We start from the raw sequence: 14,368 nt of genomic DNA on the forward strand, positions 1-14,368 counted from the left end.
ACCTTTGAATCAGAGGCAAATGCAATTCCTGTTATTTCAGCCGCACTTGGCATTCATTCCCAAGCCCTGAGATACAGCATGGCTCCCAGGGATCACTGGAGTGCCTGGAAAGCCAGCAGGCTGAGTGCTGATAGAAATTAATGGTTAGAAGAGGAATACATATAATTTCCATGCAAGTTTTATACCAGTGCAGTACATGAGGCAAAGCACAAACCACATGCCCTGGGGCATGCCTTGCACTGGGACCAGAAGGATGTGGAACACATTTAGAGATGCAAAGCCATTACTCCTCCCATATGGTTTATTGAGGATCTCAGTTTCCAAAGCATGAGTAGCAGTGAGGCCTGTTATTCTTTCCAGCATGCAAAAGGCACAAGAAAGTCATCAATGTGATTCTGTGCAAAGTGTCCCTAAGAAAACACACAGCGAGGAAATGACAGAAAAGAGCCCCCGATGGAAGAAAGCCAAAGCGCCTTCAGGAAAGTGCTGAAAAGTTCTGAAAATGGTTGTACTTTTTCAGAGTCCAAATATGCTCAGTTGGTGAAAGATGCTTTGCAAATCCGTGAAAGAAAACTCAAGAGACAGAGCCAAAAGGCTTAAAACAATAATCTCCTTCATGTGCCAGAATTCAGGATGAAAGTCAAAATGATTTATCTCAAGAAAAAAGTGCGGCAGTTAAAGACAGACATTAAATTCTTTAAAAAAAAGCCCACCAAAACCAGACGTAGAAAGTGGATACATTCTAAGAGCAGCTCAATAAAAAATATTCCTTTTAATGAAAATAATTTTTAAAATGGAATACTTGAAGAACAGAAATCCACCTTGACTGTGACCAGCTACTGCACCCTGCTCCGAGCACGACAACACAACGCCTTCTAGAAGAAGAAAGTCCCCACTACCTGCATGTGTGAAATGTGGCCAGTGAACAATTTGGAAACACAAACGCACAGGACCAAGTATCCAAGTCCCAGTAGTCAACTTGAGTGTTGGGAAGCCTCCTGGGATTCTGTCTGTCCCCCTGGAGCTGGTGGTGCTGGAGGCAGTGCCACTTCCCGGTGGGCAGGGCTGAGCCCATGAACCCTTGAGCCTCTGGCTGGAGTTGAATACCTAAACCTAAAAAAGGCATTTACAAGTTGACGCTGTTGTTGTTGTTGTTGTTGTTGTCTTATTTCCTTGCAGTATAGGTTTCTACTTCTAGACTATGGAATGTTACATTAAACAATATAATTATTCATTACCTTGCTTCAAATTTCATTACAGTTACTGAGGCTTCATCATAATTTCACACAGCACAGAGACACCAAACTAAACACCAAGCAGTCAGCACTAGATGTATTTTTTCTTTAAGTACCAATAAGCAAAATATCCCATTCCCCCCAGAGATCCCATCAGGAAGGAGGCTCCAAGGAAGGAGGGAGGTTTCCGCTTGACCAGCCTGAAGGCGTTGGGTACCACTGCAGAGAGGAGCGTGGTGTGGATGTCTCCCAAAACTTTCCTGAAGGCGAAGCGTTTCTGTATCCTGTCAAAGAAGGACTGTAGGTTAGGTCTGCTGCCATCTTCCCAGTATTTCTTAGAGAGTCCCAGAAACTTGAGGCGGTGCAAGGTGGCTCCTAACAAGACATCGGCCAAAGTAAAGACGCATCCGCAGAGCCAAAGTTCACACTTCTGCCCTGGAGAGAGAAGAGACAGAGCAGAGGTAAGAGTCCCTTGGGGGGGTACCTAAAATATTGCTCAAAAGGTCCACATAGGCAGGAGCATTCGTAGATCTGGGGTGTTTTTTCCCAGCTCTTTGATGGGCCAGGAGCTCAGAGCCCATCTACTGTGATGGAGAGTACGGGGGTGCCAAAAGCTGGGAATAGGAGATGATGATTTATAGCCTGTGTGAATATACAAATTACTGGCTGCAAAGCAGCTCTGCTGCCTCTCCCTCAAGTCAAGAGCAGCAGGAGATGGCATCCTCCTGTACCCAGGAGGTGCCTGGAGAAGAGCCCTTTGCCCCCGTTGAAGGAAGATGCTGTGCAGTGACCCCTTCAGCTGTGTCAGTGCTCAGGGAGAGCAGCAGTGTCAGCCCTTGGCAGCACCAGGAGCTGTTTCAGGAGTGTCACGTCAACATGGCCTATTTTAGGGATGTGAGAAATCCTCAGGAATCAAAACCATTTGCTGGATGGCCTGGCTGCTCTCCCATGTGTGCTGCTGGGGAGGTTCTGCCTTTGTTCTCTCTCCTGTACCAGGGACCCTGCTCCAGGACACCAAAACTGGCAGCACCTCTGTGCCAAGAGCCAGGATTTTGGGGAGACAGAGCTCAGGGTGAGTGCAGGACATGAAGAAAGACACTGAAGGGTTGAGAACCCCTGATAATGGGTGATCCCAGAAATAACCCCACCAGAGAGACATCCAAAAATAAACCAAGCTGCTGTTAGGCTGGAAAAAGCAGTTTCAGGCCAGGATATTGTTAGGCACTCCCTCAGTGCCCTTTCAATACCGAGGAGCTGGGCTGGGATGGAGCTGAGGGAGATGAAAGAAGGTGCAGGTAAAGAACCTCAGAAGGGACACAAAAATCCACCCTCAGTCAGCTTTGCTCCAGATTCCTGATTCTGGGGCCCTTCATTGTGCTGTGGCTATTGTACCAGGAAAGAGAGGAGAGGCCCCAGTAGAGCCCCCCAGGGCAGGCACTGCAGCTGCTGCAGGGCTGCCTGCAGGACCAGCCTGGGGCAATTATGGGTAATTAGCAACCCTCATTTGTAGCTGCTCGGCAGCCTGCCAGATCCTGCTGGAGGCACTGCCCAAGTGGACAGATTGCCTGTGCCTAATTAATCAATAAATATTTTCAGTGACTAATGACTTGTGCGGGTGCTGCAGCCAGAGCTTCCCGGGTGTGCTGGGGACCTTGTGGGTGCTGCTGCTCAGCGTGAGGGGAGCAGGGCTGAGGCAGCTGCCTCACTCCAGGAGCTGCTGCAGGTGAAGGAGGAAGCACATGTGGGGATGGTGGCTTTGGGAGAGAGCTGTGATCCAGCCCTGTCCCTCTGTCCCTCCTGCCTCTGGGCTTGCACCTCTGCTGGGGTCTGGAGCCCCCTGCAGCCCTGCCCAGCGCCCAGGGGGTGGAAGCACAGACTCCTCTTCCCTCTGCATGCCCAGCAGCCCCAGCTGGGCTCAGCCTGTCCCAGCTGAAGGGGGTGCCCGTGGCCGGGGTCTCCTGGTGCTGCTGCAGCACTTCCCACCCTGCTCCTGCTGCAGCCTGGGCTGCGTGGGAGCAGAGCTGCTGCACTGCAGCTCCTGGGAGCTTGCCAAAGTGGTGATCCTGCCCACTGCTGAGATCCTGACCATGGCCACGGGGTGGGAGTTTGGGGGTCTGGAGCTGAGGGCGGGAGCAGCACCCAAGGACTGAAGGCATTGGAGCACCTGGGTGCTGGCAGCAGCAGCAGCAGCAGCAGCGATGCCTCTGCTCCAGGCACCTGGGATGTCCTCCCAGGGCACCTCATTAGGCTGAACTCTGCTGTCCCAGCCCTCACACCGGTTAATGAGGGTGTTTGAGGAAATTAGGGCAAGGCAGGACGCCACAGTGAGCCCATCAGGGCTCCTGGTAAATCCCCAGCCCCATGCCCTGCAGGGCCCGACCTTGGCACCTCCGAGGGCTCTCCAGGGTGGCCCTGAGTGACGCAGGGCTCCCCAGGGCAGGGCCAGCTGTGGGACCAGAATTGTTCATCCCCTCATTACCTGTGCCTGGGCTCTGCTCTGCAGCTGGCACCCGGTGCTGGCAGCCCTGCCAGGGCCCTGAGCCCTGCCAGCAGTGAGGCAGAGAGGAGGAAGGCTGGCATCACCCAGGGGTGATGGCAGGACAAGTGCTGCCCAGCTGTGCCCAGGCACCCCTGACTGCCAGGGCTGCTCTGGGCAGGCTCCCAGCACCATTGCTGCCTGTCAGGGATGGCTGGTGTCCCTCTCTCCCACCTGCTGGCATGGGATGCAGGCTCTGTAAAGGCTCTCCCCTCCAGGGCCCCTCAGATTCCTGGGTTTCCCTGCCTGTGCTCCTCTGGGATGTGCCACAGCCTGGTGATGTGAGGGTGTGGCTGTGGCACATGTCCCCATCTCTGCACTTTCAGCAGCCAGTGCTCCTGGTGGTGCTGGGGCCAGCCTGCTGCTTCCTAAACCAGCAGAGCATCAGTGTCAGTCCCTTGCTGGGGTAGAGGGCACCTGCCATCACCCTGAGATCCCTTTGGGGCTCCCAAAGAGCACCCATGAGGACAGGGCTCCTGCTATTCCCTGTGGCAAGGGGTGCAGGGCTGGTTTGGCTGCAGTAACATCAGTGCACCCAAAACCAGGAGAGCCCAGAGGCAGCCCCAGACCCAGCAGTGGTTGCTCCATGAGAATTGTTCATCAGGTGCAAAGCTTTTGGCTGTTTCTGGTGTTCCACCTCAGCCTCCTGTGGAAAAACACCCCATAAGCACAGCCCAGTGCCTACCTTGGTACTCCAATTTCCTTTTCTCCAGCTCAGCCTCAATCTGGTCTAGCACCATCCCAAGTTCTCCAAGGATCTTCTTCAAGTAGTTCACATTATCGTGCTCCAGGATCTTGGCCTGGGTGGAGAGCAGGGTTAGAATGTGGAATAAGTGGTTGCAGGGACACAAAGCATCAGGTGCCCATGGCAGGTCTGTGTTCCCCCAGCACCAGGGATGTGTGTGGCTTTGACCCACTCACCATGAGCTTCTTCTGCTTGGAGAGGTAAGGCTCAGAGAGCTGTGGCTCCTCTTCATGGTCCAGCTTCATCAGATCCGTGGTGGCATTAGCTAAATGTCCTGGGGGGGCACAGACAGAGAGGCTGGGATGACCAGTGTGTGTGATAGCAAATCACCTCATCCTGCAGCCAAAATATGGCTGTAGCACCAAGGGAAAACATCCCAGAGAGCTAAAATGGGCCAAATTCATGGCTTGCTGCTGCTGTGCTCCCACATCTCAGGGCCTGTGGCTCCATCAGCTGTCCCTGCACACAGGGATCTCACAGGGCAGGGCTGGCCCCAAGGTATGGCCAATCCCCCTCCCTGTGGTGAGTCCCAGCCTGGGAGTTTCAGGGGAAGTTTCTGCTCTTAATTTCCCCTGCTGGGCTCATGGTAGAGCTGCTGGAAGTTCTGTCTGTTTCTTGCTGGTTAAGCACAGCCCTGGGCTTGCCCATGACCAGGCTCCTGCAGCTCCATCCCCAGCAGGCTGAGCCTTTGGGATGCCTGAGCTGGCTGCCCACACTCAGGTGTACATTCAGAGCAGTGGGGCAGGGAGGGAGTGCTCCCTCCTGGGTGAAGCTGTCCCTCAATTCCATGGTGTGGAGCCCATCATGAGCATGGAGAGATGCTCACCCTTCTGCCTCTCTGGGCACAGGGAGGATGGGAAGGGCTTTGGGCAAGGGAGCTAAAGGAGGGAAAGGGGCAGAGTGAAATGAAGAAAGGAATCCTAGAGGAAGAGTAATGCCCTAAGGGACAGCATAAATTACCAGAGTTGGGCTAATGTCTTCCAGCCAGGGACCATCTGTCTTTCCCTCCTTGCTCCCTCCAACAAGGGAGACCTTGGCTCTGCCAGTGTGCTGGTGCAGGAGGTGCCAGGGCCAGCTGGGGTGGGAGCCAGCAGCAGGCTGTGCACCGCTATAAGATGCTGAAATTCCCATTTCTGCCACGAGCTTGTGCTTGCTAAGGCTGCCAACCAGCTCTCCTGGGGCTGCAGCTCAGATGGAAACCTGGACATCATCCTGATTTCATTGCCCTTGGGAGAGCCTGGAACCTGGGTTCAGGCTCCTTGGGACACCTCGACATCAATTCCCCTCAGCACCCACTGCAACAGGGGAGCTGAGCCATTGCCTGAGGGCAGGAGATGAGCTGGGGAGGAGGACACCATCTGCCCATGGACCTGCTTGTACCCCTTCTGTGGCTTGGGAAAAATGCCACCTTGTCCAGGTTTGGATAAGGAGTTGTGTTCAGAGACCTCGGCAGAGTGCTGGGGAGGTGATGTGAGGCAGATGGGGGCTGAAGCCATCACAGCCACACCTTTTGGGGAAGGGAGGGGCTCTGGCCTATGTCGGCCTGAGGTCTGGGGGTGGAGGTGACACTTGGTGACACTGGGAAAGCTGTCTGTGACGGGTGTCAGCAGAGGCAGGGCAGACCACAGGCTACACCTCAGGAGCTGCCTGTTTCTCTCTGTGCTCAAGTGCATCCCACCTCAGCAGGGCCATCTGGGACCCAGGCAACCGAAGGGATGGGGGTGGGAACAGTGCTTTCTATGGGCTCAGCTTGGGGCTGGAGCCTAAAGGAAGGGAGAGACCTGGGACATGCCAACACCCTCCTGACAAGGTCACTTTTCTGGCCAGGAATTCTCTCCAGGAGCAATCCCTGCCATTGAGTTATATTAAGCATCGTCAATGTTTCATGAGCACTTGAAGGTCAGGTACACAGACTTATGCCGATTCATCCACCGCCTGCAACTCACTCTGGCTGCTCCCTCCTGCCTTTGCCCTTAGAGTTATTGGAGGGAGAGGGGCAAATTCCTGTGCCCCAGAAAGAGCTGAGGAGAAGCATGGGAGCCCGGACACGCCCTGAGTTAGGAAGTCTCTCTAGGATGCCTGCAATTCCCAGATCAGGGAATTGCACTTGTGCGAGTGCTGCAGGCAGAGCTTCTTGGGTGTGGTGGGACCTTGTGGGTGCTTCTGTGTGCTTTGCCATTTCCCAGCCGTCCTTTGGCAGGAAGGGGAGATGAGCAGGAGCACGGTGGGCTGTGGAGCCTAGAGGAGCTGGGGAGGCCCCCTGGGAAGGCGACTGACTTACTGCGGATCTCAGTGGTGGCGTACTTTGGGATCATGGAGTCGGTGGTGAGCTCGGGGTGCAGGATGCAGCCGTGGGTGTAGGCGTCCATGGGCAGCGAGTCCAGCAGCTCCCGGTACTGCAGCACCCGCGAGTGCAGCGGGCTGCCCGGCTCGGGGATCAGCTGGGGCACGTTCTCTGCAGGGCCAAGGAAAGGGTGTTAGCAGCGAGACACAGTGGAAATTCTCCAGAGCAGAAATCAGTTTGGATTTAGGTGAAATGCACATGTATCGCTGTACAAATCACAAACGGGATGGGACTGCTGGGAACGTGCCTTGAGCTGTTTGATTTTCCAGCATCACTCTCATTACATGGTTATGACAATGGGAAGATGCCATCAGTTCACATCCCAGGCAGCAGACCAAGAACTTAATGTTACAACTTATTATAAGTTCTTTGACCAATCACACAAAACAAAAGCATACTGACAGTAGTTCCATCCAACCACTCTAAGCACACATACCTTTGGTTAAAACAATGCTTGCTTATTTTGAATACAATAATATTCAGGCAATATTTCATCCAGGCAGGAGTCTTAAAACACAATGCACAGAGCTCCATTATTAAGCTTAAAACTTCCTAATATCTTGCTAGATAAAGTTTTCTGTAGCTTAGGGAGTTATTCTAGACAAGCGTTAATACACAGACCACTGTTCTATTTATCCTTGCTTTTCTACTTTTTACATAATTTTTCTGCTGATCTATCTCATGGCTACTGCTTAGCTCTAATCACAGTTCTGCTGTCTCTGAGGCCTGCCTCTTGCAGCTTTCCCAAAACTTTCTGATTTATGGGTTCCCACATATCTTTGAGTCTTAGCTTGAAAACACAGCTGTTTAGTGTGACTGCCTGTTCTTGTAGAAAGCCTAGGCTCGGAGAAATTGCTTCAGCCAAAGGACAGAGATAAGGGGGGCAGACAGAGAGACTGTTAGAGAGGGGGCAGCCTGGCCCAGGAATTCTTTCTGATAAAGAAGAATTAGTGGCAAATGTCACACGAAAACAGTAGAATGAATATGTATGAACCTATTGTGAAATTGCATGCATATGTATTTGAGGGAGAGATAAAAAGGGATCTAGAGTTCCCAGAGGTACACATATATTTCGAAGGGAGCAGTCCCCACATGCATCCAGCTCTGTAATAAACACAGCTCTGTAATAAACATACCGGCTTCACAACTTTCACAAAAGTTGTGGAGTTTGTTTTGCTTCCACAAATCAGCGGCACCTGGGAGGGCTCAAGCGCTCCTTAGGGGCTCCTCAGCCTGCTGGGACAGCAGGGAGCAATCCTGCTGAGACAGCGGGGCTGCCTGGGGCAGAGCTTTCACTCAAATCTGTCAGCTCTGCCCTGCCCTCCCTGCTGCCCATCCCGGCCAGAGTGCAGCCAGCCCGTGCCCCGAGATGGGCAAACCCACAGGATCACAGGGAGTGTAGGGATGGCATTAGCCAGCCCCACAGCCCTTGTGTTCCCTGGGGTCAGTGCAGCCAGCCCTGAGTCTCCACACGCTAATTTCACGTCTCTTAGAATGGGAGAAAAACTTTCCTGGTCTGCAGAAAAGAGCTAAAAGATGGGGATTTGAGTTTAGGATCTCCTGAGTTACATGTTCTTTACTCCAGTGGCAGTGAGGTACCTCATTCTCTTGGGCTTCCTTGAAAACCCCTAAAATGGCAATCAGAGTAGGTGACCAAAGAAGCCCAGTGCATCTTCCCTCCATGCTCAGCCAGTGTCTCAGCTGCAGGAACATCCCTTGCCCTGGCTGGCTCTGCTCCTCCCTGCCTTGTTGGGTTTTATTCACTTTCCATGGATAGTGGTTTGCATTGTGCCTTTTATGACACTGTCAGCTCAAAATACATGGCAGGTGACACCAGAAGAAGCAAAACATTGCTCTTGTCTCCCCCAAGATTTTAACTCTCCCAGTTTTTTAAGGGATCATAAATGTTTATAGTGTTTAGAGGTAGTGAGTAAATCCACCACCAGGACTCTGACTCTTGCCCACATCCTGTCTGCAGCACTGGGCTCTCCACATGCCAGTGTCCCCACCTGAGTTAGGTCATTTTGGCAGGATTTTAGCAGATGTGAGCAGGGCAGCCCCTTGTTTCAGGGCCTGAAGTGACAGGAGCTGGTGGCAGGAGCTGGCCTTGCCTTTATGATGCCTGCTGGTGCCCACGGCTGGACAAGAACCAGGAAATTTTGGTACCTCCTGAAATCTCATGGCTCTGACCCAGACTGTCCCTGCTGGAAGGCTCCACAGAGTTGTTCCACTGATAGGCATCAGTGTCACTGTCCCCTGAGCCAAGGGAGGTTTTGGTGGCTCCTCCCTGCCATGGGCTGCTTGCTGCCTGCACTGCCTGGGCTCCAGCCCTCCAAGTGGGGATTTTCCACCCGAGAAAAGTGACCAGATGAGTGAAACAACAACTGACCTATAGCTTGTGTGCTCCTTCCACAGGGCTCCTGGCCAGCAGCCAAAGGGCTGGGGCTGAGGCTGGGAACAGCACATGCAGAGGGACTGCTCCATCCCGCAGGAAGATGGAGCAACCACAATGAAATAGCAGCGTGCTGGCCACCAGCCCACGCCCTTCAGCACGTTCCAGGGAGGTTTTTCATTGGGATGGCCTGACTTGCCTTTACATGCCACAGCAACCTGCACATAGAGGCTGCTGTTGCACTCTGTGGCTGTGCAAGGGGGTGCAGACCTTGGAGGACACTCTTGCCCAGAAGAAGAAATATTGCCCTGATCATTTTCTGGGTTTCTGGGCACTGCTGGGCAGTGTCCTAGTGAGAAGCATCCTCAAACGTGGCTTATTGGCACTAGTCACTACTATTTTGGGGAAAATGAAAACATTTCTCCACACACTACACTTTACTGATAGCTGGACCCCAGTGTGTGTAAGCAGCTGATAAAGGCCATGCCCTTAGCCCAGGGGAAAACACAGCTCAGTAAAAATACCTTGTAAAAGCCTTTTCAAACTGTACACATTTCTGCAAGGTGGCTGATTCCCCCTCAGATCAGCATTGCCACATCCTGGTAATGCTTTTGGCAGCTGCACTGCTGGGTGATGGGATGGAGCACGGAGTGATGCTCTGGGTCCTCTTTCCTGGAGCTTCCCCTCTCCATTTCCCAGCAAAAAGGTAAGAAACTGCACCTGGCTGGGAAATCTCAACAACAGGAGTTTCCCAGCACTCGGACAGCTCTGTGTGCCCCTCCTGCTGGGGACAGCCTGTTGTCACATATGTCAGACCACCTGCCCTTCGCAGAGACCAACTGAAGTGGTGCAGGGACTGACACCCCCTGACGTCCCCTGGTGCTGGGGCTGCTGCCAGGCAGGAAAGCAGCTGCCATTCCCTAGGACACGCTGCTGGTGTGGGATTCTCCTGATGGAGCCATCCCTGCTGCCCCACTGGGAGGGAGCTCTGTGCCTCTGTGGAGCAGCGGCGCAGTGGAGGGGCCAGGAGAGGACAGCAGCTGAGCTGGCAAGGAGCCCTGGCTCCGGGAGCTATTTTGGGATGTTTTTGATGTCTCTGTTGCAAGGGGATGGATGCTGGGCTGAACATCATGATGGCAAAGCCTGAGATCCCTGCTCGGCTTTGAAGCCTGCCTGGTGGGTGTCCCAGGACTGGGGGGATGAGGGTGAAGGGGTGTGAGATGCCAGGGAGAGGCTGCTCAGTGCAGCTGCTGAGCAAAGGTGGCTTTGAGCTCTGTCTCAGCACCCCGGTGTGCCAGGCTCAGCAGGCCTGCAGCCCTGCTCCAGGGGAATATGAGCTTCCCTCTCCTGGCTGTTCCTTCCTCTGGGTTTGTGTCACATCATCCTCCCATGGTCCTCAGCACCGCTGGCTGGTTTTGACTTTAAAGAGGCTGTTTTCTCTGAGGCACAGCAGCGGCAGGGACAGCAGGGTCCTCTGCCCATGGAATGGCCCAGGAATCCTGGAGGAAGAGGGAAGAGGAGCAGCAGCACACAGCTTACACCCACCTTCTGTCAGCAGAGGCCCTTTTGCCCCTTTATACAATTAGCCAGGGCCAAAGCACAGATACAGCTGAAGTCAGAAGTGTTCCCATGGGCTGTGCCCCAGCAGGGACTCTGGTGAAATGCCACCATGCAGCATGGGGACTGAGAGAAATTGTCTGGTTTGGAAGCGTGACTTCCAGGACAGAAAAAGGAGAAGTTAGCTACCACACCCCTCAGAGCCCTCCAGCAGAGGATTTCTGCTGGAAATTCTTCACTTTCATGGGAAAACATACAATTCTGGAGAGGGCTGGTGGCTTGCTGATTTTCTGGGGTGAAGATAAAACTTTAAAGGAAAAAAGTAGATTAGTTTAGCAAACAGAATGTGAACTAGACACGAATTTCCTCTGAGGCAGAGCCCAGCCTTGCCTTACCTCCCGTGAAGTTCTTCTCCATGTAGTCGATGATCTGGTTGTAGTCGCTGATGATGTTGTCCCTGTGGATGATGACGGGCACCTCCTCGCCCAGGTTGAGCCGCATGAACCAGGGCTCCTTGTGCTCCATCAGGGGCATGCTGACGTCCCTCTCCTCGCAGGGCAGCCCCTTCTCTGCGATCACCAGCCTCACCTGGGGCAGGAAGCGGGGAGAAAGGGCTCAGCCCAACACTCTGAGCTGGTCTCCAGTCCCCCCTACCCCATTACGCCCTCAGACCCTTCCCTGAAACTTAAACACAGGTTTAAGTTAACTTAAACTTAATCCTGACATGCCAGGATCACGGGCTTGACCTGCAAGAAGCCAGGCAGCTGTTCCCATGGGACAGCTGCAAAATCCAGGCAGACAGGAAAGAATTAATTTTCCTGGCAAAGAGGGGATACCCAAACCCATCCTGTCTTCTCAGAATCATGGACCGTCCTCCCTGGTCCTGGTGGCCTGTGTGACAGGCAGAGGAGAGCCAATCCCTCAGCAGTGGGTGGAGGGAGGCAGGAGCTCTCAGCTGGGGGAGTGATGCTGCTGTGGATCCCAGCATGGCCCAGCACATACCTGAGGAAGAAAAGGAGGAGGAAGAGGAGGAAGCAGGGCTGCAGCAATGTTATGCCTTACACGTGCACCCAGTGAGTGCTGCTGTCTGGCTGAAGGAGACCTGGATGCTGACTCAGGTATGTCCCACTCTCAGGAGTGGACTCTGCCTTTACCAGGTGAAGGCTCTGTTCTGTGGGAAGTTCCAGGCAGCCCCTGTGACCCTGCAACAGCTTTCCTTCTCCTCTTCCTCCATGCTGACATTAGCTTGAGGGCATCACCCAGCACCTTCACACCTCTTGTGTCAAACCTGCTGCCTCTCCCTTCCCCTTCCCCTGCCTTCCTCCATCCCTGGGCCTGCCCAGCACGGCAGGGATGGCACCCACACATCTCAGGGGTGGGAAAGGTGAGTCCAGCCTTGCAGAGGGGCAGGAGGAGGCAGGAGTGGGGCTGGATGTGGACACCATCACCATCCCCACCCCAATCACCAGCTCTCAGGACTGATCCTGCTGCTCTGCTCTGTGCATGAGACTGTGCTGAATATGCACTCAGGGATGGCATTTTGGGCTTCTGGGTTATAAAACCTGACTATTATGAACTAAGTATGTCAAACACGGAAAAAAAAAAGCCCACGGGGGATGTGAGAAAGCCATGATTTACAGAACCACTGAATGAGGCAAAAGTACTTGTTTTCATCCAGCTAGCAGCAGCTAAAAATACAATTTAACATATATAAGCCTTTCTGTGAGTACTTCAGAGTTCCTGGGGAATTAGTCACTAATTATTCACAGGACTGGCAAGTTAATTTTTTCTTTTAAAGTCAAACAAGAGAAAGCCTGGGTTCCTCAATTGTAACTCGCTCCTGGCCTTTTTCTCCCAGCTGATAAATAAACCTCAGCCAGTACCACCCGGGCTATCCAGCCCCAGGCTCCCTGTGCTGCTTTCAGGAGCTGAAGGCCTGGCAGGAGGCAGCCCGGGGTCCCTGCCAGCACCCCAAAGGGGATCCCAGGCTGGGGTGACAAAACATTCCCGGGGAATTGCGCGGGGAGCCGGGCACGAGCATCCCCGGCAGTGCGGATCCCGATCGCGGCAGCCCCGACCATGTGCAGCCACCCTGCTGCATTGGGCATCCTCCCTCCTTTGTGTCTGCTGGCAGGAACGGGCACCTCTGCCCGGCCTTCCCGCCGGGCTGTGCAGCTCGGGGAGGCCCTGGCACCGGGAACTTGGTGTTCCAACACCCACCCCTCCGAACAGCCCATTCTCCATATGGTGCTCATGGCTTGGGAATGATGGGGGGTTCGGGGCCGGGGGACGAGGCTGGGTTTGCTACACAGCTGCCGTGCTGCGAAATGAGCATTTACTATTGTCTGGAAAAAAGGGATTTCTTGCCGGGGCAATCCGGGAATAGAATTTCCAGGGCACTGCTGCAGTGTGAGGGGTGAATCATCGCTGCGTGCCGGGCTCCGGGATCCTCTCCCGGGTACCAGCCTGGCTCGGGCTGCCTCTCCTCCCGCAGCACAGCACAGCAGCAGCAGCAGGGTGGTCCCGGCCGGGCTCTGCCTTTGTCTGCGCTCCCGGCCACGCCAGTGTGGGGCTGGCAGCGAGCACAAAAGCCGAGGCGGCTCCCGGTGCAAGCCGTGAGACCAAAGCAAAGGCAAGATTTGGCTGAGCCCCCCCCCCCCCGCCCCATCCTCATCCCCATCCCCTCCCCAGGCAGATGCTGTAAAAGGTACAAAGATCTGCCTGGCCGCACGTTGCTGCCCCGGCCAGCCACGGGGCTGAGCCCCTCGCTCACCCCCGAGTGCATCCATCCATCCATCCATCCATCCGTCCGTCCGTCCATCCATCCATCCTCCCGAGCAAAGCGATGCCCTGGCACCTGGAGGTGATTCTCGCCCGAGAGCCCGGCCGAGCGATCGTTCTCTTTACCTTTTGTGAGCTGAAAGACTGGGTCCAGTGGTACAAAACCAATCTGTCCTGGGATTTGAGAGCGGGGTCTGTCGGGTCGTGATTTTCCTCCCCTTCCGTGGATTTCCCCGCGCTGTTCTCCAGCGCCGAGATCGGCCACCAGCTGCAGTTGGTGGGAGTAACATTATTGGGAGTCGCCATGACAGCAGCGAGCGAGCGGGAGAGGGACGGGGAGAGCGGCGCCAGCCCAGCATCACATGGGCTCCTGCCAGCCCATCCCCGGGGCAGCCCCGGCTCCGCGGGCGGTGGGCGCGGGTCACGGCTCGGGCCGGTGCCGGTGCCGGTGCCGCCGCTCCCGGTGCCGCCGGCGCTGCCCGTCCCCGCTCGTGGCGGGGCTCCCACGGAAACGTGCAGGCATCGCTTCAAGAGAGGAGTCAGCAGAGGAGGCTCCCGCCTGCCAGCTCGGCAATCCGGGGCAGCTCCAACGCCTGCGGCTTCCTAAGAACATTTTTCAGCAGAGATTAAGATGATTTTTTTTTTTTTGAGTGCTTTAGATATGGCGGATGTGTAATAAATAGCCACAGTGATGGACACTGGCTTCAAAACGCCTAGAAGGTGCCGTTGCAGCCTTCATGGAATGAAGCAGCAATGGCTCTTTAAAGGTATTCAATTA

The 14,368-nt window shown here is 54.5% G+C and overlaps 1 protein-coding gene across 1 annotated transcript; it reads right to left on the reverse strand.

The window, feature by feature from the left end:
* Positions 1-283: 283 nt before the first annotated feature.
* On the reverse strand, positions 284-14,098 carry GDAP1L1 (ganglioside induced differentiation associated protein 1 like 1). The gene is made up of 6 exons (XM_036395806.1): positions 13,717-14,098; positions 11,205-11,397; positions 6,798-6,971; positions 4,693-4,790; positions 4,457-4,571; positions 284-1,670 (listed from the first exon to the last, which is right to left on the reverse strand). Exons 1-6 carry the CDS (start codon positions 13,894-13,896, stop codon positions 1,327-1,329), a joined length of 1,104 nt encoding a protein of 367 aa, XP_036251699.1. The 5' UTR covers positions 13,897-14,098; the 3' UTR covers positions 284-1,326.
* Positions 14,099-14,368: the final 270 nt, after the last annotated feature.

This window comes from Molothrus ater, chromosome 17, assembly GCF_012460135.2.
Source record: "Molothrus ater isolate BHLD 08-10-18 breed brown headed cowbird chromosome 17, BPBGC_Mater_1.1, whole genome shotgun sequence".
NCBI lineage: Eukaryota > Metazoa > Chordata > Aves > Passeriformes > Icteridae > Molothrus > Molothrus ater.